The following is a 21,571-nucleotide window of genomic DNA, read 5'->3' as shown; positions in this document are numbered from 1 at the left end:
GTCGGTAAGTAAAAAGGTAAAGAGATAAAGTCAAATCATGATCATTCAAGAAGGTGGTCCAAAGAGGAATACTTCCTCGGCTAAGCAAAGCCAAGGTTGGAAGGTGCGGTCTGCCATCCAGTAGCAACATTCTAGGAGATCCTGTAGGTAAGGATATACATCGTGAGAGCACAAGACAAGGAAATGCTATAAAATATCTAAGAGAAAGCTGCTACCACCGCATTGAATGCTCTGCAGCTAACTCTTTGGCCGCATTAATGAGGAAGTGATATCTGACGAGTAGTGTTCAGCCTTACAGCTATTTCCAAAAACTTTAGGAATGTGCTAATGGGACAAGTAACCAGACCAACAATCTGATCTATACGTGGAGGGTAGAGAGAGGAAGAATGATGGTATAAAAGGGATAGGAGACCCTCAGGATGGGAGATCGGAGAAGAATGAGAGAAAAACACTATAAATTGAAGAATAATATTTGTAAGTTGTTATTAAGTGAGATATATAGAAGAACCAACCTCCTCGGATTGAGTCTAATGACGATTTTCCTTATATAAAACTATTTCATCTTTATTCTATGGTTATCTTGGCCCACTACAATTGATGTACAAACTCATTAGAATATAGATTTCAAACTCACTCTCTACAAATTCATTGTATTGGACTCTTTGGGCCTATTCCCTTCTTCTTTTGGGCTTAGGTGCAAATTGGGTCCCTACAATTATATATTTTGAAAATTTAATTGTTGAATTGCATGTTCTTTACACACTTAATATATATGTCAAACTTTGTGTCAATAGGAAATTATTTACTTTATGATTTATAATCTTATATTTTATGCATAATTTTAAATTACAAAAAATTGCAATTTAAACAATTTATTGATAACATTTCTATTGATTTTTATTTTTTTAAAAATTTTGCAAACATAGAAGATATAAGAAGAAAATGTAATTCAATGGTGGATTTGTCAAAATCTACCTCCAATAAAAAGATATTAATGGAAAATAAAAAGTGTGGATCCATATAAAAAAAAATCTCCACCACTCAAAATTGACCACTTTAACATGTAAAATTGAGTCCCTGGATTTATTGATATTTAATTATTCTTAATATTTTTGCCTTGATATCAATTTTTTTTTTTAATTCCTTTCACAAATTATCACGTGACAAATTATAAATAATGTTAATAAAATTAATGTTATTGCAGGTTTCAACTTTCAAGTAAAAAAATATTGTTTATCACTCACTATATTCTTTATAAAGGGGAGTGGCCGAGGGTGGGGGGACATTTTTCCTTGTATGTTAGAGAATGAGGAAATACCCTAAATTCGTTACTTCCTCAATTAAATTTGATGAGGGATGAAGGCACTCAGACCGTCCTTGGACGGTTTGCACCTCGACAGCCGTCCAGGAGTTAGCATCAAGATGGTTAACGCGCAAGGCCGTCCTTGGGTGATAGCAAAGCTACATCCCTCGTCCAAAGGATGCGCGCAGCCCACCCCGAGAGGACTCGTCCACGTAAAGACTCATGGACGAGGCTTTTACACTTGGAACTATTAAGCACATTTTACCATTCTGTAATACACGCATAAACTCCAATGACCGTTGTGTGAGAAAATGCAACGATCAGGTGGTTATGGGAGTTATCCAAGAACTCCGGACCTCCTGAAGTCCGGGGGAGGTTACAATTTCAATAACTGCCCCCAGGACACTATATAAACAGCCATTCAGACCCATAGAAGGTACGTTGAACATTTTCCCAATAAATTGGAACTTAAAAGATATAGAGAGAAAACTAACTTTACCATCGGAGGGTTCTTGGCCGGCGATCCCGGTCGCCTTTGATCGTTTCCCTTTGTTTTTCAGGCCATTAGGGAGCGAGTGGTCCTTTCAAATCCGGAGCATCTAGCCTACTAATTTTTCTTGCATCATCAAAATTTATTGGAATCTTTTGAAGGAGTTATTGGTCATACACTACAAAGAAGATAAAAAGTTAAGAATTGCATTATTGTTTTCTTGGATTTTATTTGTAATCATTGTAATTTTGTTGGAATTAATTGCAATGGTAACAGATTAAGGGCATTTGCTCATTTTTAAAACATAAATAGAAAAATATTTTTGTTTCAAAAATTAGGGGAGAATCTGTGAGCTACCTAAAATAAAACTCAGTATGTACCATCTTAAAACAATTAATAGTTATACTACAAGTGAGTTCTGATGGGGTATGATAAAATACAATTCCAATATCGTCCATGGAGGTCGTTTAGGACAAGGCCGGGAAAGCAAGGATTGTAAAAACCTCGTCTGTAAAGAGCTCGTCCATGCAGGAATATGCTTGGACAAGCTTCACATGCTCAGGTTTGACGGAACTGTTTCATCTCGTCCAAGGGAACCATCAACCTCGTCCGTGAGAAGGTTGTCCATAGAGGAATGACTTTCTCGGAAGCACGCCAGGAAGAACCTTGGACGAACCCTTGACACTTGGGAAAATTCCTGATATGGTACTACAATTTCTTATCGCAAGCATAACTTCCAGTGACAGTTATGTGAAAAATGTTAACTCCTAAACAGTTGTGGAAGTTATCCTTAAACCATCAAACCTCCTCAAATATAGGGGAGGTCACAAGTCTAATAACCGTTTTAAGGGTGCACTATATAAAAGCCTATTCACACCAGACAAAGGTACGTTATGACATTTCCTAAAAAGTTGGAACTCCAAAATTAAGAGAGAAAAACTAACTTTAGCATCAGAGGGTTCTTGGCCGGCGACTCTGGTCACCTTTGATCACTTTTCTTTCTTTTTCAAGCCATAAAGACAGTCAATCGTTATTTCAAATCCGAAGCATCTAGCCTACTGATTTTCCTCGCATCATCAGGTTCCAATTAGCTCAATTGGTAAAATCTGATGGTTGAATAAGAGATCTGAGGTTTAATCATCGCCTACACCAAAAACTGATTGGTGTCTTGCTCTGATAATAAAAGAGTTATTATTAAGAGCGGACGTCATAAGTTAAAACTTTCTTAAAAAAAAAGGAGTTACACTACAAGCCAAATTAATAGATATACTATGCATAAAATATAGGATACTGAGTTATATATCTAGGGTTTTCTAATTTACTTTTTGTCTTTTTATTTAATTTCAATTTGTTTCTTAGTCAAAATTAAAGTACATTTTTTTATCTTTAATTTGGTTTTATGGGAAAAAATCCATTTGAGTTAACAATAGGGATATAGTATGTACTAATATATATATATATATATATATATATATATATATATATATATATATATATATATATATATATATATATATATATATATATATATGGGTTGAGTTCATATAACACTTGGTGTAACTCTAAGTAATGTTACACAACCAAATAACTTGTTTTTGAATTAATATTTTGAAAATCCAACCGTTGAATTACATGTTCTATATATTCTTAACATGCATGCCAATTTTCATATCAATCGGATGCTATTTACCATTTTATCTATAAATTCATCTTTTATGCTTTATTTTAAACTACAAAAATTTGAATTTTAACAATTGATTGATGACATTACTATCAATCTTTGATTGTCTCGAAAATTTTCAAGTATGAAGAATATACAAAGATAATGTAATCTAACGGTAGATTTGTCAATATTCGCATCCAATTAAAAAATATTGAATGATGTAACATTGCTTAGAGTTACACTAAGTGTAACTTGAACCCAAGCTCTCTCTCTCTCTCTCTCTCTCTCTCTCTCTCTCTCTCTCTCTCTCTCTCTCTCTCTCTCTCTCTCTCTCTATATATATATATATATATATATATATTTGGTGATGTGGAACCTCACCAAAGTAGAGTCTTTTGGATCCACCTATTAAGACTAAGTACCCCTTTGGGTACAATTGAAATGCAATGCGTCTGCATTTCAGTGGTTTTTTTTTTTACCAGTGCCTCTTGTACTGTTCATGGGACATGAATAGTGCATTAAGGCAAATGAACAGTGATGAAGCAAAAATTTGTCAGTCGTTATAAGTTCGTCAAGATATGATCGGTCACACTCCTACGTCACGATGGAAGTAAGAGCTCACTAAAATGGTCACCGGTGTGGTGCCTGCCACAACGTCTCCGATGCCAAAGTCAGTGCAAAGGAAGATTTATAATAATAAAATAGAATAACTCAGTATTCCTTGTGACTATGTGTGTACCTTGTATTGGCGTTGTGAGGGCTTTATATATCCCTTTGGATTCTAGCCGTTGTGGATGGTAACGTGGTGTTAATGTTTTTCTTGATAACGTCTTCAACTGAGTAATGGGATTCAATACGCTTCCAACGGCTTGTCCAGCTGGTTTCGTAACCATCCGAGACATTATTGGCAGTATTGAATGATCTTAACATCCTCGTCAGTGATGAGGATACTAGGTCAGGTTCGTATGTGGAGGCGATCTCGTCTGTGTTTGACTTCGTCAGTCCCATCAAACAGTGTTTTGTGTGTGTGAACAGTAACCGAAAATTATTTTTTTATTATTTTTAGTTTTCAGTTTTTAACAAAATAAATAGTATCTAAACGCACCTTAAATCACAAATACGCGATCTCACCCAACAAAACCATGATGTGGATTACATATTTGAACATCATAATCAAAACAACTGTCTTCTATTTCATTTAGCACTCTTACAATTGTCTTCCCCATTTATATTTCATTTCTATTTTATTGGTGTTGGAGCCACCTTATCAGGAATGATAAAATGCTTCCCAACTTATCTTGAACTTGATCTGCCACACTTTTTGCTCTCCTAAAAGACAAAATGGGACCCCTTTGATCTGACCCTTCCCATGCAATCAGACGGCACTAACACATGGTCATTTCTAAACACGTATTAGCGTTCATATTATATTCAAAGCACTAGTAGACATAAGGCAAACCTGGATAACATAAAACTGTCTCATAAATGTTTTCAAAAGTCTTGTAACTTTTATCAAAAATAAAATAGTTTTGTAACTAAATTAAGAATTATAGTTCCATTCAACAGAAATATCCACCATTTAAATATTTAATCTTTCTCAAATATCCAATTATAAAAAATATATTATATATATATATATATACACACACACACACTTTTCTTGTCCACTAGTGCGAGCCAAACGTTGTCGCAATATTGTTGTTTCATGTGTGACAGAACCAACTGTGTCATGTGTGAGCGAAAACGGAAAATAAGATACTTACTGTGTTTATTCAGTTTTTAAAAAGTATTTTTATATATATTTTTATTATATATATCTAAAAAATAGCTAGTCGTTGTCAAACGAAATGAAACATTAAGGAGTGAACTTCATATATATAGGTTCGGACTTCCCATCCTATAATTGGCAACACAGTTTCTCTCCACTCACAAGAGAAGAATAGCCACTATCATAATATCTCTCCCACACTTTTCCATAACCTCAGACACCGAGCTCCAAACCATTCCTCACGATCTCTCTCTAATCACAGTCACCGACTCATATTTAAATTTATAAATTAAAAAAAAAAATCACATCCACCGCACCCAAATGGATAGCACCGGTTAGTCTCAGCTCTTGTTTTTTCTTTCTTATTCCCTTTTATCAACGTTGCCTTTTTGTTGTTGTTGTTGTTGTTGTTGTTGTGTGGCGGTTCTTTGATAATCGTACAGTTATCTAAAACGTGTTTGTTTCGTTTGAAAATGAACATTTCAATCCTTCTGAGTGGTTAGATTCTGAGTTCTTTTCTTTTTGTTTCAGTTACTATAATATTTTTCTATGCAACTGAAACGGATTCGTTTGCCTCTGATTTTGATTTTATTTGTTGAAGCTTCAATGAGTCTAGGGCTAATTTGTTATTGTAATTGTGTGTTTTAGAGTTTTGATGATAGTTTGATTGGGGTTTTATGGTGGTTTTGGAGGCTAATATGGTGAAAATAATGTGTTACATGATGGGCAATGCATTAGTATTTTGTTTTTAAGTGATATTGGGGTTTCCATGAGTTTGATTCGATTTCGGATTATTGTAAATAGCGTTGGATTTGATTTGATATATTAGATGTGAATGTGCCAAGGGAAGCAAATTCGTGGACTTAAATTGAGTTCAGTCTTATTCATTTGAATTGTTGTCATGTTCGGTTATTTTGTTATCTAGGAAATCAAAATGAGTTTTGGAATATGAGATCAATCTTTTGGTGGTATCTTTTTTTATTTTTTATATATATATATATATATTTTTTATGTTGTCTTTGCCTTTATTGAGAATGTAAATAATGGAATTAATTGAGTTTTTTCGACAAATGTTGATGCACCTGGCAGAGAATTCTCAGGATATTGTAGTGCCACCAGTCGAGGGTGTTGCTGGAGGAGGAACGGCCTATGGATGGAGCGATGATGGTGGTTTACATGGGTCGAATCCACTAAAGGGATCAATTGACCCCACAGAGGTTCAGACCGCAGATTTAGTGCATGTGTGGTTCATGCCAAGCACAATGAATGTTGGACCGCAAGAAATGCCCAGACATTTGGAGCCTGTAAGCATGATTATGTTATTTCTCACCAGTGCTTAATGCTTGAAACCGTTCATTATGTGCTACATTTCATGGTAGGGGATCTAGAGTTCTAATTTTCTGTTAACATGCATACACCAGTTTTTCTGTGACCGGGCATAAGATGCATGTTTGAGTTTATGTAGAGCCCTTTACATCCTAAGAGGCACACACTTGTATATATTGATTATTAACTATTCAGGTAATGTAGATTAGTTAATGTACATACATATGCATTCTTATTAGTTCTCTTGAGATCATGCATAGGTGGGCTGTGGCCCATTGTTGTATAACAATCTTGTGCAAAATGAATGTGGGTCCTTTACGCTCCTAGACGTATGCGTGTAACGAGGAATTGCTTATGTAATATACCTTAATCAATATGCTCACATTTATTCTTGTTGGTTTGCCCAAAATAATGCATAGAATTTCTTGCTTTTGTCATGAAATTACTTCTTTTGTGGGGCCAAGGAGAGGTGATTGGTAGGTAGCCTTATCCCCAATTTTTTTTTTTTGGAGAGGTTGATTCCCGGTGCTTTCAACAAACATTGTGTTCTACTGAATAGCATTTTCATTCTATTTTTAGCATGAACCTTGCGTTCGATATACTACACCATTTTCTTTTCAATAAGATATAAAACATGATATTATTACTACTGAATTGTTGAAGTATTATCCAGATTGTCAAAAACAAAAAAAAGGAGGCGGAGTTTTGACATTTAATTCCTCCCCTGTTGGACGATAGTTTGCTGTGTCATTTCTGATTTATAAAATCTACAGGATAGATTTCTCTTCTCTCCCCATCACATCCCAAATGATAAAAAAAGCGGCACTACACACTACAACCGCCATTCGGAGGCTTCAATCAGCATTCGCCACATGCATTGGGAATCGGATGGGAGTAGAGACCAGAGGTGGAGACTTTAATATAGGCTTTTTTGTCTGGCATCAGGCAGACAAAGTATCATTGACATTTTGGATTTGTTTTCATTTTTGTGCGCATAAATTTGAATTCAATCCTCTGTGTCCCTTGTAAATGGAGAAGTCTCTTTGCAATAAAATAAATATTTACCTATAAAAAAAATTGAAAAAAAGATTTGGTTCACAATCTTGACTGCAACTGGTAACTTTTTTTTTGGTTGGGGATGCTGCAGAGTGTTAAGGGGCCTGTGACTCTAGAAAATTTTAACTATTTTGGGCATATTTGATCCCCTTTCTTGTTAGTGATTCTAGATTATTTTTTTATTTCTTTCATGTGTAGAATTGAATTTTTCTTTCTTTAGTTTTATCCTGTCTTGTCGCGTTGGTAAGCTTAAGTCAAACACTTATTCTGTTAACATAGTGACTTGCTTCTAAAATTTGGTTTATCTTGAAGATAAATCTCCTGGCAGCTAGAAATGAGAGAGAAAGTGTTCAAGTTGCTCTACGTCCAAAAGTTTCTTGGGGTGGTTCAGGTGTGGCAGGGGTTGTGCAGGTTCAGTGTAGTGACTTATGTTCAACATCTGGTGACCGGTTAGTTTCTTTAATACACATTCTACTGGGTATAGCTATATCCCCTTCGTAATCAGCTGATGTTGGCTGTGGCAGGTTGGTTGTTGGACAATCAGTAAGGTTGCGGCATGTTGTGCCCATATTAGGTGTTCCAGATGCTCTTGTGCCCCTTGATCTTCCAGTCGGTCAATTAAACCTACTTCCAGGGTACTGACCACACTAATTATTTTATGGCGCTTTTTATTTTTGTTTTTAATATAAAAAAATACAACTGCTGTAAGGCTAATGATGTCCAAACTGAGTTTTTTTGCTTTTCGCCCTGCTGCAGAGAGACCACCGCAGTATGGGTTTCCATTGACGTTCCAAGCATGCAAGCCCCAGGTCAATATGAGGGGGAGGTCATCATTACTGCTGTAAAGACAGATGCAGAGTGAGTATATTTTTCTTAACCTAATTACTTCTATTATGTTGACAACTTTTGCATTTGTTTCATATGGTTGATTAGGATCCTATTAAAATAGGGCAAATTACAAAGACCATCCCTGTTGTATGCCCTTAAAATATAGAGCTACCATGTGTTTTATTTTGTGACACCCACTTCCCCTGTGGTTTGCTCTATGAGGCATTTCTGCTAACTTCAATGGAATTTGATGATGTGGCAAGTGCCAACATCACCTATTTGGAAAGAATTAAAACAATTCTACTCTAAAGCTTATGCCTTGTGAACAGCCACAAACACAAATGAGGATTGAAAAAGAAAGATAGATAGAAAACCGAAAATGTGAGTATAGGAATGATATTTTTCTTAAATTCTTTCTCAGTAGGTCATGTTAACATATTCCATTGCATCAAATTTCTTTTAATTTAGCAGAAATGCCTCGTAGAGCAAACCACAGGGGAGTGAGTGTCACAAAATAAAGCACACGGTAGCTTCATTTTTTCAGAGTATACCACATGGGTGATTTTTGTTTTCAAAATATGGACATGAAGTTATCTGCGTTATCTATTCTGACTTTTGCAGATCTCCATCACAATACATGGGCAAAGCTGAGAAGCATCAACTTTACAGTGAACTTAGGAGCTGTCTTGACATTGTGGAGCCCATTGATGGAAAACCACTGGAAGAAGTGGTGGGTTTCTGAATCTATTTTTGCATATAATTTAATTTTTCTGTTCATCTTGGCAATATATAAGCTGTTCATATGAGCATTTGTTTTTTAGGTAGAAAGAGTGAAATCTGCCAGTACATCTTTAAGAAGAGTTCTTCTGTCTCCATCCTTTTCTGAATTCTTTTCAGATAATGGGCCAGTTGATATAATGGATGAAGATGCTATTTCAAACCTTTCAGTACGTGTGAAGTTACATTTGACAGTTTGGGACTTCATTCTGCCTGTTACTCCATCTCTTCCTGCAGTGTTTGGTGTATCCTATATGTTTTAAATTAAGTATTTGGGAAATTAAACTTTGCTTGTTACGCATTGTATTCAAGTCACACACAAGTCCAGTTAATAATGGAGCTCTAAGCAAACCAATCAGTCAAGTTATATACAAGGCAGAGTTCAAGCCAAAATAAGACACTAGTCCATTAGAAGCTTGTAAATAATGGACATGTCTTTATGAAGACAAAAGATTTAGTTGAAGTGTTTGCTTGTGTCCTTTAGCTATATTTTAGATATCTGATACTGTAATTGAGGATCGTTTTGGTGTTGAACATGGGACTCAAGAGTGGTATGAGGCATTGGACCAACATTTCAAATGGCTTCTGCAATTTAGAATCAGCCCATATTTTTGCAGATGGGGTGATAGTATGCGTGTCTTGACATACACCTGCCCATATCCAGGTAATTTACTGAATCAAGGCAAAAAATTCCCTTAAGTCATTATTAACAGTATTTCTTATGCAAAACCTGTCCTGTCTTTGTTGTAATCAGAATAGTTTTAGAAAATAGATGTGCTGAATCTTTTGTAATTTTCGTTTTTGTTATTCTAGCCGACCATCCAAAATCAGATGAATATTTTTCAGACCCGCAACTAGCGGCATATGCCGTACCATATAGTAAAGCTGTCTTCGGGTATACAGTCAGTTGTCCATGTTCGCTTCTGTCAGTATATTTTCGATGAAAACTGATGAGTTTCCACCCACTTGTTCATATGCAACAGAAGTGACGCAGCGAAGGATTACTTGCAGAAAGAAATCGAGATATTGAGGACAAAGAATCACTGGAAGAAGGCTTATTTTTACTTGTGGGATGAGGTACGACCACTGTTGCAAAATGACAGCAAAAGGGTACTGTTGGTTGTTATGATAATGAGAGCACATGCCTTGGTTTAATTTTTATTTTTGACCAAAAGATAAACAATTCCTTAGATGACACGTCTCTAACGGGTTATTTGTTTTCACTCTACAGCTGTTCAATTAAAAAAATGGATTTACAAAACAGTGGTGTAGAGATTATTTTCACACTTCCATTGCACTTTGACAGAATGCACAATGAAATACTATCATTTTTTTCTTTTTGTATTGCTTTGACTTGTGTTATTGCTTAATCTCAATAATTATGATGGTTCCTGAAGCAATGCCTTTCTCTATGATTTGCTTGATGAGCTGATGTGCATGCATTAATTTTTGACAGCCGCTAAACTTGGAACAATATGATTCCATTCGCAAAATGGCTAGTGAGATTCATGCTTATGCTCCTGATGCACGTGTTTTAACTACTTACTACTGTGGTATGAATTCCCTTCCTTCTGTTTTAATTACTCATTTTTTTGGCTTTCATGTTAGTTGTTTGTTTCTCTCTTCTGTTCTTTCTTCACAGCTTTTTTTGTATGATTCTGGAGATTTTCATGATCTCATGGCCTTCTGTTTTCAGTAAGGAGATCTTCCAGCTGAGTGCCACAGTCCTTATTTTATTTTTTTTCCTTTCTCTTGTTCCCCCCCTCTTCTTTTTTCTCATGTGTGTGTGCACTCATGGTGTTATGACACTTCATAAATGGCAGATGATAATATTAATTTGGGATAATTACAGTAAACCCACCTGTGGTTAGGCCCGTTTTCACTTTGCCTACCCGTGGTTCAATCATTTACACTTTGCCCACTTGAGATTTGCTCTATTAAGAATCCGTTACCTACCTCTCCATTTGCCGTTAAACAAACACATTTTTAGACGAAAACAAACATAAAACAAATCAAAAAACTAAGGTTTCCAATTTTTACAAAAAAAAAGGTATGAACATTAGAAAGGTATGAACATCACTGGTGTTTTGTTTTCTTTACAATGGAAATGATCTAATCTAAAACAAGTTGAAGAGCATTAAATCTAATTTAATTAAAATTTTATAATTAAAAAACATTTCTTAATGTTCTTCAACTTGTTCTTCATTTTACAATTGGTTCTTTGAATTCTTCATGTTCTTCTCCAAATTCTAACACAATCAACACCAAATTCTCAGCAAATCATACCCATAAACCTAGTAAACAAACCAACTCAGATCAAACCCAGATCAAGAAACCAATCACAACAAACCCAGATCAAACCCAGACCAACACAATCATACCCAAAATCAAACCTAGATCCCACCATCACCAGGAAGAAAAATCGGATCTGGCTTGGAACATTCTCGACCCCAGAAATGGCAGCCCGGGCCCACGATGTTGCAGCGCTGAGCATCAAGGGAAACTCGGCCATCCTTAACTTCCCCGAACTAGCCGGGTCACTGCCCCGACCCGCTTCCAACTAGCCCAGAGATGTCCAGGCCACTGCTTCCAAAGCAGCTTCTATGGTCAACTTCGACATTCCCAAAACGAAAATGTTGTCGTCGTCGTCGTCGTCGTCGTCGTCATTGTCATCGCCGTCGTCATCATCCACGTCATCAATGAGAAGAGGAGCGAGATAGTAGAGTTGCCAAGCCTAGGGACAAGTTACAAGCCGAGTAACAATTTCGTGTTTATTGACTCAGTGGATGGATGGGTGTACCCTCCAGGCCTCCACCGTGGTACCACAGCCACAGCCAAAGCAGCAGCATTGATGAATGCGGTGGGTATTTTAGGGATCAAATAATTGAGACTATGATTCTGAGTAGCTTCAAGGCTTTATATTGTGGGATGCAGCCTCTCTCATTTCATCGATACACATCTTGTTTCTCTACAAAACCCCCCCTCTCTGATCTTGTTTATTTGAGTTTTTTTTGGTTATTTTTTGTTTGTAAAGGAGAGAGACATAAAAGTGACGATAAATATTTTTTTACCCCGGATTTTAACAAAGGTGGGTAATGGATGGGTAATGGATTGGAGTTCAGGTGGGCAAAGTGTAAATGATTGAACCACGGGTAGGCAAAGTGAAAATGGCTATACCACAGGTGGGTTTACTATAATTATCCCTATTAATTTTATTAGGTATAAATATAGGGAAAGATGATGCAAACATTGCAATAGTTGAGGAAGGAGGTGCAAAAAGATCGGTTACATGAGGGCAATGTAGCATGGATATGGACACGATGTGTAGTACGATGACACGACATTTCTTGAAAAACTAGGATATGATTCGTCGAGGATATGAAAATTAATTAATTAATTATATTTATTTTTAGGTATATATATTTTATATTTGAAATAAGTTGATGTTTATTTTGGATTTAAAAAGTATGTAACAATAATGAAATGTTTGGAAATATATCTAAAATTAATTTAAAGACAATAAATATTGTTTAAAGTACAAACAAAAGAGTTAAAATAAACTAAACACCCATAAAAAGAGTTCAAATAAACAACATTTAACTTCAAAATAGAACAACCGAATTAAAAAATGATTTTTCTTCCTGAGCGCGTGCTTGACACATTTGTGTCCGTGTCAGATACTTGTCCATGTTGGATACGCGACAGACACCAGTATGTTGGCAATTTTTCCGTGTCCGTGCTTCCCAACATGAGGGTTACCTCCTAAACACCCGTAGATCATCCCTTTGGGTTAAAGCGCTGGTCTACGATCTCTCTCTTAGAGGATCTAAGAGTTCTGATATAGGAAGATGAGGTTTAAGGATAGTTGGAGGGGGATTATATATAATATTTGTAGGTGAATATCATTTTAATGATTGCGCTGGGGAATTGAGAAATTAGCTAGTTACCAGTGTTAGAAATTTAAGTGAAGAATGGTTTATGAGATATAGAAGTGGGCCAGAAAGATGAAAATAGGAATAGTTCAAGGTCTGCTATTTACATTAAGAAGGAAAAGTACCTTGGCACCTATCTATGAGAATTTATGAATAACAGACTGAGTAGAAGTTAAAGATCAAGAAGTTTTCTTTTGGTGGCAATTAGAATTGAACTTTTGAGTTCTTTCTTTGTTTTGTCATTCCATGCACAAGGCCAAGCTTTTAAATTTTTGGGGGAAACATCATGTAAACAGAACTATAAACTTAGGCTGTCTAAATTGTTCATGCTGATGTGCATTTTTCTGTAGATGTTGAATCAGAGTTGTTTTAGTGTGAAAAGATTTATTCTGTGACCTAGTTCCTCCCTAATGCAATATAATAGCTTGTAGTTTTTCTGGGAACTTATTTGAGAATGATTTTTATTACTGAAATTTATTTATTTTGAATTTTTTTACTAATGATGCATATGGGTGTGTGGTTCTTTTTCATTAAAAAGTATTTATCTTTATTTTCTCTATTCATGTTTGATATTGTTAATATATCAGAATGTTATCTCCTCTGTCAGCCTACAGTTGGGACTTAATTTTCTCTGTTGGGTGATAATCATAGAGTTATATAGGGGCTAGTATGGTATCCTTGTTTGATTTACACTTTATGTGTATGCAACGTGCTCAGTTAATTTGAACCTCGGTTTACATTTTAATATATTTCTAACCTTATTTTTTATCTTTTCTGTAGGGCCAAGTGATGCACCTCTTGCACCTACTGCTTTTGAGGCTTTTGTAAAAGTTCCAAACTTCCTGCGGCCTCATACTCAAATTTATTGTACAAGGTATTGTTTTCAATTGGGCTTTCTAAATGCCAAGATTTTTTCACTCAGTTTTAGAATATGCACTTTTTGGTACTTGAATTTCTTTATTAAGCCTGCTTGTTTGAGCAAGGAGAGGACTGGCAGATGAATTTGTAATCCACATGTAACTTGCAAATGATTCTAGTTTATACTGGAAGAATGATGGTTTCCAGTTCATGTATCAAGCTGAGTTTTTAGGAACAATGATTTTATCTAAATAAATACATTATTAACATTGGTTATTTGCCTTGACTAAATGGATTGGGTTGCTCATCTCACTTCGAAGCAGAAAGTTGCTCAGAATAGGAAAATATTTTGATGTGCATGACCCTCTGTATGTGTTTCCTATGTCATGAAATTTTTAAGTGGATGGTATGCCTTGAGTTCATGTTATAGTCCCAATGACTTCAAATTTGTCTCTGGGAAGTGGTCATGACCTTAAATTTGAAGTCCAAAATATGTCATGCTCATTATTATTGAATATCTGGTTGAGATTGGGTTTGGGCTATCCTGGTGACTTGTTTTATGCCATTGTGCTTGAACTGACTGTACCCTGCATGACGAGCACCTTTCACTAAATATCTTTCTCAAACATCACCATTATGTTTGCTTCAGAACTCAAGCAGTCTTCACTCTTATCATATGCATGTTATCAAACTTGATCTTAGGTCTGGTCATTTGTGGTTAAAGATTTGAAGGTAAAGACCCACTGGCCTTGATATATGAAGTGTGCAGAACTGCCATGTTGAACTTCATTTTCTCTGATGACTCATATCTTACATTTAGTATTAAGAGGGTTCTCCCTCAACTCTTTTTGATAGGTATATGAGTGCATATCACTGAAATCATATGATACAGCAGACAATTAGTCAAAGGTACTTTGTCACCTGAAAAGATTTAAACTTTATTTATTGCAGTGAGTGGGTGCTTGGCAATCGAGAGGATTTGGTCAAGGATATTATTGGTGAACTACAAACAGAGAGTGGTGAAGTAATGTTCAACTAGATCTGTTCCCTTGGCTGTGAAATTTACTTTTCTTGAATTTAATATGTTACATATAATGTGGTCATTTATTTATTTTTCATTCATGACAAAAGATTCCAGAAAGATATGTTTTCTCATTTCATCTTTGCAGCTTTTCCTGTTTATAGTTTCTCCAAAAATTTAGTTGCAAGATTCCAGAAAGATATGTTTTCTCATTTCATCTTTGCAGCTTTTCCTGTTTATAGTTTTTCCAAAAATTTAGTTGCATTTACAGGACTGACTAATGCACACTGACACTGTTGATTTGACATGTTAGGATCTAACCAGCACTTAGATTATATGGTTAATTTCCCTTTTTTTGTTTTATTTTTTTTTTCTAGTTAAAATTATAATAAATATAATAACTACCAGTAACCATGGGGGTGGTTTGTCAGACATGACAACCAGATTTCTCTGGTCCTGAAATCTTATTCCAATTTTTCTGTTGAGAGATATAAATATTCCTTTGGGGTAAGTGTTTCTGTGTCTGGGTTTTAGTTTGCAAGCATGTCTAAGCCTACGTAGTTCCTAATGGCCTTGGTGGGTATGAGCAGGTTACTGGAGATGCCGACTGCTCAGTTAGTAAAAGCTATGAAGAGTTGAATTACTGACCCAGGGTAAAGTGATGTAGGACAACCTAGGCTTCACACCTAGATTAGCCCTACCGTAGACCTTAGGCTTCCCACCTAAGGTGTTTGGATTCACCACCAAACAAACACAATGCAATCTTTGCAAATAATCTCAATAATAATAATAATAATAATCATAATGTGTGAAAACAAAAGAAATCATCCAGAGCTTTATATGCAGGTTCTAGGAATCACAAAGATAAGGATGAACTTTCCTAAACAAATCCTAAACAATTTCAAATACTAATTTGATAATCCTAAACAATTTTAAATACTAATCTGATAATCGTAAACAAAGGATAATGATGAACAACGAATCCTAACCAAACTCAGATACCAATCCAAACTAAACAAATAACTGGGTTACAATCTGAAATTATCCATTGAAAATCTAAAATGAAATATTGAAATAACTTTTGGTTATGCTCCTGCATTATAAAGCCTTTGGAGCTTAAATTCCATGTTTAAATTAACAACTAACAACCAGCAGTCAATGCAAAGATGTACCAATTGAGTTTAGGTGATGGTTGAAATTGTGTGGTTTTAGCAGCCAGTTGTAGCTCAGTTACCTTAGATAAGACTTTAAGAGGTGGTCTGTACATGCCATCCGAGGTAGGGAGAACATCATGACCATGACTACTTAAATTGTGTGCTCTGAGACATGGCTAATTTCCGTAAAATTATAATAAATCCACTTGAAGATATGGATTTTTAGGTGGCAGCTGGAAGATTTTTTTAATATCTTTTTCTTTGGTAAGAAGGAAACATGAATATATCATATATTACATCATGATGTCAGGCAGAAACTGAAGGGGATGAAACTAAGCGCACATTTGAGTATTAGAACACAATTCTTATAGCCTTTACTGTTGTGAGTTTGGCTTGGAAACAAGAAGACAGGACCTGAATATAAACTTTTTTCACCAATTATTGAAATTTCATCACATTTGTTTAGATGTGGTGTTATTTGTGGGATGTTCAGAATCACCTTATGGTAATAAAATTTGGCATTTACTCCTAAAAGAAGGCCTGCAATAAAGGTTCTACTTACGTTCTTTACTGTCGTGCTTGAGATCCTTGGTTGGTTGTAGTTCATATTTTCTCATGCTTGGTTAAAAAAGTGCCCAAGAATTATCAAAGCAAATTCATTGCCATAAATTATTGCTTATGTAAAACAATTGCTCATGGGTTGTTGGATCTGCATCTTGATAACATCGAGGAATTGTGATGTAGCACGCTGATTGTAACCTTTTTTTTTCTCAAAACAATGTTTGTAGCTATAAATTTGTGCAAGTTGAATCTGAACCTAAAAGCAAGAATGAAAGTTTCACTGGCAAAAGAAAAGTGGTATGGGTTACGATTTGATAGTTTTCTAAGCAGAGAGTAATGGGCTCGAGCTCAAACCTTATTATAGTTACAGTATCCTCTCTTACTTAGAAAGCATGGCATGTGTGTGGTAAGTTGCTTTGGCTATATGTCACATTTGACATAGAGTTTACCTCCTCAGCCTGTCATGTTAAAGTGAAGCACCGACAATTTTTTTTGTTTTACTGCTACAATACCTTGCCGGCAGGATATTTCCATAGACATGATCCAGTAGATGTATCACTGATCTTGTACATGTTATCTGCATCTATTTATGTATTTTTTGGTTGATGACCGCTAATGCATTTTTGAACAAATTTGACCATAAATATTGCCATGCAGCTAGGCTATTATATATGTAATGTCAGTGATGGAAAGTTCAGGCTCCTTTTGCACACTGGGGTTGTAGATTGTCATCTTAAGTGCATTGCTTCTACTTTGCAGTTTTGTAATGAACAATGTGCTTTGTTTGCTTGCTCATTGAAAGCTAGCTCTTCTTGAATGTTGAATGGTGTTTACATTTTTGTAATCAAAATGTTAGCAAGTTTCTAGCTTTCTTTGGATAATGCCTTATGAGTGTGAAGTTTAACTATGAGCTCTCCGATATTGGCATCTGAAACTTGTGGCTTTCTCATTTATTTATTTAGGGGTGAAAATGTTTTATCTTGTATGCTGATGTATTCTATTTCTAATAGCTGAATATGCTGTAATCTACTTAACATTCTAAAGTTTTGGATTGCATAATACCTATTATAGAGCATTAAGTCTATTACTTGCTGAAAGGAGGTAACTTTGTCTTACATGTAGGAGTGGTGGACATATGTGTGCATGGGACCATCTGACCCCCATCCCAATTGGCACCTTGGGATGCGAGGCACACAACACCGTGCTGTTTTTTGGCGGGTATGGAAAGAAGGTGGCACGGGGTTCTTATATTGGGGTGCCAACTGCTATGAGAAAGCATTGGTTCCCAGCGCTGAGGTATGTGCCTGGCCTCATGGTCGTTTATCATTTAAAAACACTATTTCTATGTGTGCTGAAATATTATGTATGCTTCTGAGCAGATTAGATTTAGGCGTGGCCTTCCTCCTGGAGATGGAGTTTTGTTCTACCCTGGTGAAGTGTTCTCCTCTTCACATGAACCAGTTGCTTCAGTTAGACTAGAACGCATTCTCAGTGGTTTGCAGGTGAGACAAACTTTTTCATTTTTTATTGGTAAGTTACACATGCACTAATGCACCCCAATGAGTTTTGACCTGTGACCTCGCCCTCCACCCAGGAAGTGTCACTTGAGCCACTGCTCACTGGCCAAACTTTGAATCCATTCTTTCCGTCACCCTCAAAACTTTTGAATATCAATAAATGCCTCTCTTTTCCCCCTTATTTTAGGAGAGAGGAGTTCTCTCTATTTGTTTTTTTTTTTTGGTGTGGGGGGTGTTGGGGTGGGGTTATGCTGTAAGAACTGTTTTGATTTGACAACTTCCAACTGTTTAGAAGAATCTGAGGTGGAAGTAATATAATATATCTAACAATTTTGAACCCTTTGAAAATGTCTAGCAATATTTAAGATCCCATAATAAGAGCATTCTCATTAGGTGTGCCAAATGCCAAATATTTGGCATTTGGCACACCAAACACCAAAAACAAAGCATCATGAGGTGTGTTAAATGTATCAAAATTTTGAGACATGCTGCAGTACCGTCTCAACTTTGGCACAGTATGGATAGAAATGCTATATGTGTTTATTATATTTTTATTCCTTTTCTCTCTCATCTTTGATCTCTCTGTTAGTCTCTTCCTCTCTTTTTTTCTCAAACCCCAATCCTCTCCTCTCTCTCAACCTCTCATCTTTTCTTCTCTCACCCTCACTGCTCTTCCACGCCGACGCCGATGTGACGTTGACGATCACTTCCACGCCGATCTCTCTCTAGCAATGTTTTTTTTTTTTTGGCTGTGGTTTGATGGGTGGGTTTAGACGGTGATGATGACGGTGATGACGAGGTCGGAGCCAAAGTCGGACTCTTTGAGGAGGCCAGAGTTGCCGGTGGTTTTGAGGCCGAGGAATTGAGTAGATCGCTGCTGTGCCTCCCCTCCTTGGGTGGATCGTGGGTGTGGGTTGCTAGATTTTGTGGTGGGTTTAGGTGTGGATGAGTTTGCAGTTGGCTTGTGTTGGCTTTGAATGGTTTGGATTGGTGGTTAGTGGCGGTGTGGCAATTGGGAAAGAACATGGGTTTTGAGGTTAGCGGTGGTGGAGGTGGTGAGGTTTGCCATCTCTCTGTTCTATATATTTTTTCCTCTTTTTTTTTTTTTTTTTGGTTCTTGTCTTTAACCCATGGCCATGGCCGAAAGCTCAATTTTGTTGGGGTTTGTGGTTGAGGTGTTGGTGGTGGTGGGGCTTCCGATTTGGTGTTGGTGAGCTATGGGTTTGTTTTGAATTGTGTTTTGGGTTGTGGAGGATGTGGTGGATGTGTGGTGGTGGCTGTTGGTTGTTGGCAGCTATGTGGTGGCTGTTGATTGTAATTGATGAGTTTTAAATATTATTTTAATATGTTGTATATATTATTTTAATATATAGAATTGAAGAATAGAACATGTGATAAATGACATATTGTAAAATGATGTGGTAAAACAATAATGTAGGCTTTTGGTGTGTCAAAATGACATTTTTTTTGAAAGAGCTGATGAGAACGCTCTAATCTATGATAATTGTCATAATCACAATGGTTGCTCCTACTTTTAATGACATTCGTTTTTCCTTCAAATATTCTTCATTATCTTCATGCTATTTCATTAATTTATCCCTTCTTGCTTATACCATTGAATCATTGATTATACATAACATTTCACAAATATTTTCCTTTTGTTTCTAAGTTTGAGTCTTAACAATTTTTTTTGCTGTGGGTGGTGTTGAGTACTATTCTAATCTTTAGTTTGCAAAAGTTTGTATGCATGTTTGTTTAATATTTTTTTTGGGTGCTTTATTAGGACATCGAGTACCTGAAGCTGTATGCTTCAAGATATGGTAGGGATGAAGGTCTTGCTCTTTTGGAGAAGACAGGGGTATACCTTGGTCCTGAGCGTTACACACTTGAGCACATGCCTGTTGATGTAATGCGGGGTGAGATCTTCAACACATGTCGGTCATGAAAGAAAGCTTTACGCACACTTCACAACATCTGGCAGAAATGAAAGATTTCTCTTTTGGAAAAGACACATGAATCACACACTAGAAGATATGCAGTTAGATCTTCAACATGGACAGATATAGATATCAGTTTCTTACTGAGTTCACTGTCTGATTTTTATTGTAGTTTTCTACATTCATTGTTACCCTTTCCTAGATAAATTAGTGAAGACAAGCTCGGGAACCTTTGTGCGACAGTGACGCTGTGAACCCACATACTAGCACATGCACATAGGGGTTTAGTTGCACATAGGCAAGTGTAATTTTGTATGAGACAGTGATGGATTTTTCCAAGGTTCATTTCAGCACTTAGTTGTCTGGCATGATACAATGTCCTTGACTCCACGAGCTGACTTCTTAGGTCTTGTGTTATGTCCCTGGTTGTTCAGTGCTGTTTACTGGTATAGGTGCTAGTTTAAATTGCCTTTTTATTGTACAGGAATTTCAGCCCCTGGTTTAATCTAGTTTGTAAATGATTAGGCTCTCTTTTTGGCCTGGTCTGGACTTGCCTTAATTACTGGACCACTTGAATCTTGATATTTTTTATTGGAAGTTTAAGACCCTGTTCTATTATATTGTGTTGAATTATTCTCTTTTTGATGATACCCGAATCAGTCAGAATTTTTGGTTTTGTCCTTTTCCAGTTTTAGATGCTGAACCGTAGGATAAATTTGTGTTAGCCTTCCATATAAAGCGAGGAAGGCCTAAGTTGGCTTAGGTTATGAAAATCAATGGTGAGAGAGTATTTGTCCTAATCCTTAAAAAAGGCATTAGGCAATTGTGAGAGTAAATTTGTAAAGAAGAGAGCGAGATGGATTGTATTAACAGCATTAGACGAGCTCCTTGGCCTTGTGTGAAGATGGCCTTTGGGAAAGGAAAGGGGTATTTTATTTTTCTATTTTGATTCCTGTAACAGTGCTCCTTTTCCCCCCAAACAGCAACAATATTAAATCTATAAACTACAATTTCTTTTTTAGTATGATTGACATCAATGATATGTTTGTTGTGATTGGTATATAATAAAAATGGTGTTAGTGGTGAATTTGTTTGAAAGTGATGTTACCTCAACCACAATAGATCATGTTAATATTTATGAAAAATATTTGGTTCAAAAAGTATTTATAAATGAACTTGTGAAAGGTGTTGTCTGCTCAGCATTATTTTAAAGGGCAGACACCATTTTTTGCGCATAAAGTTTGCCTTATTTTTCAATTTGGTCCTGAGGGTTTTAAAAATAGCAATTATATACGTAGTTTGTAAAATTATCTAATTTGGTTGGCACGCTAATTTGAACATTAATGTAACCTTAAAATTACATACTACTAGCCATAAAAA

At 36.0% G+C, this 21,571-nt stretch overlaps 1 protein-coding gene and 1 pseudogene across 2 annotated transcripts; both read left to right on the top strand.

Annotated features, from left to right (window-relative positions):
• The first annotated feature begins 5,361 nt into the window (after positions 1–5,361).
• LOC142621676 (uncharacterized) lies at positions 5,362–20,809 on the top strand. Of its 2 annotated transcripts, none has more exons than XM_075795009.1 (16): positions 5,362–5,558; positions 6,314–6,528; positions 7,919–8,055; positions 8,131–8,241; positions 8,363–8,464; positions 9,056–9,164; positions 9,256–9,456; positions 9,707–9,875; positions 10,025–10,106; positions 10,198–10,288; positions 10,668–10,764; positions 13,924–14,017; positions 14,953–15,025; positions 17,860–18,033; positions 18,117–18,239; positions 20,038–20,809. In XM_075795009.1, exons 1-16 carry the CDS (start codon positions 5,546–5,548, stop codon positions 20,197–20,199), a joined length of 1,953 nt encoding a protein of 650 aa, XP_075651124.1. In that variant the 5' UTR covers positions 5,362–5,545; the 3' UTR covers positions 20,200–20,809. The 2 variants fall into 2 exon arrangements, with proteins under 2 accessions (XP_075651124.1, XP_075651123.1); XM_075795008.1 differs by having other exon boundaries at positions 10,195–10,288.
• LOC142616077 (ethylene-responsive transcription factor ERF036-like) lies at positions 11,467–12,524 on the top strand (annotated as a pseudogene).
• Positions 20,810–21,571: the final 762 nt, after the last annotated feature.

Source organism: Castanea sativa, chromosome 1 (genome assembly GCF_040712315.1).
Source record: "Castanea sativa cultivar Marrone di Chiusa Pesio chromosome 1, ASM4071231v1".
NCBI classification, from domain to species: domain Eukaryota; kingdom Viridiplantae; phylum Streptophyta; class Magnoliopsida; order Fagales; family Fagaceae; genus Castanea; species Castanea sativa.
The sequence above is the reverse complement of the archived record's forward strand: the minus strand, read 5'-3'. Positions and strand labels throughout refer to the sequence as shown.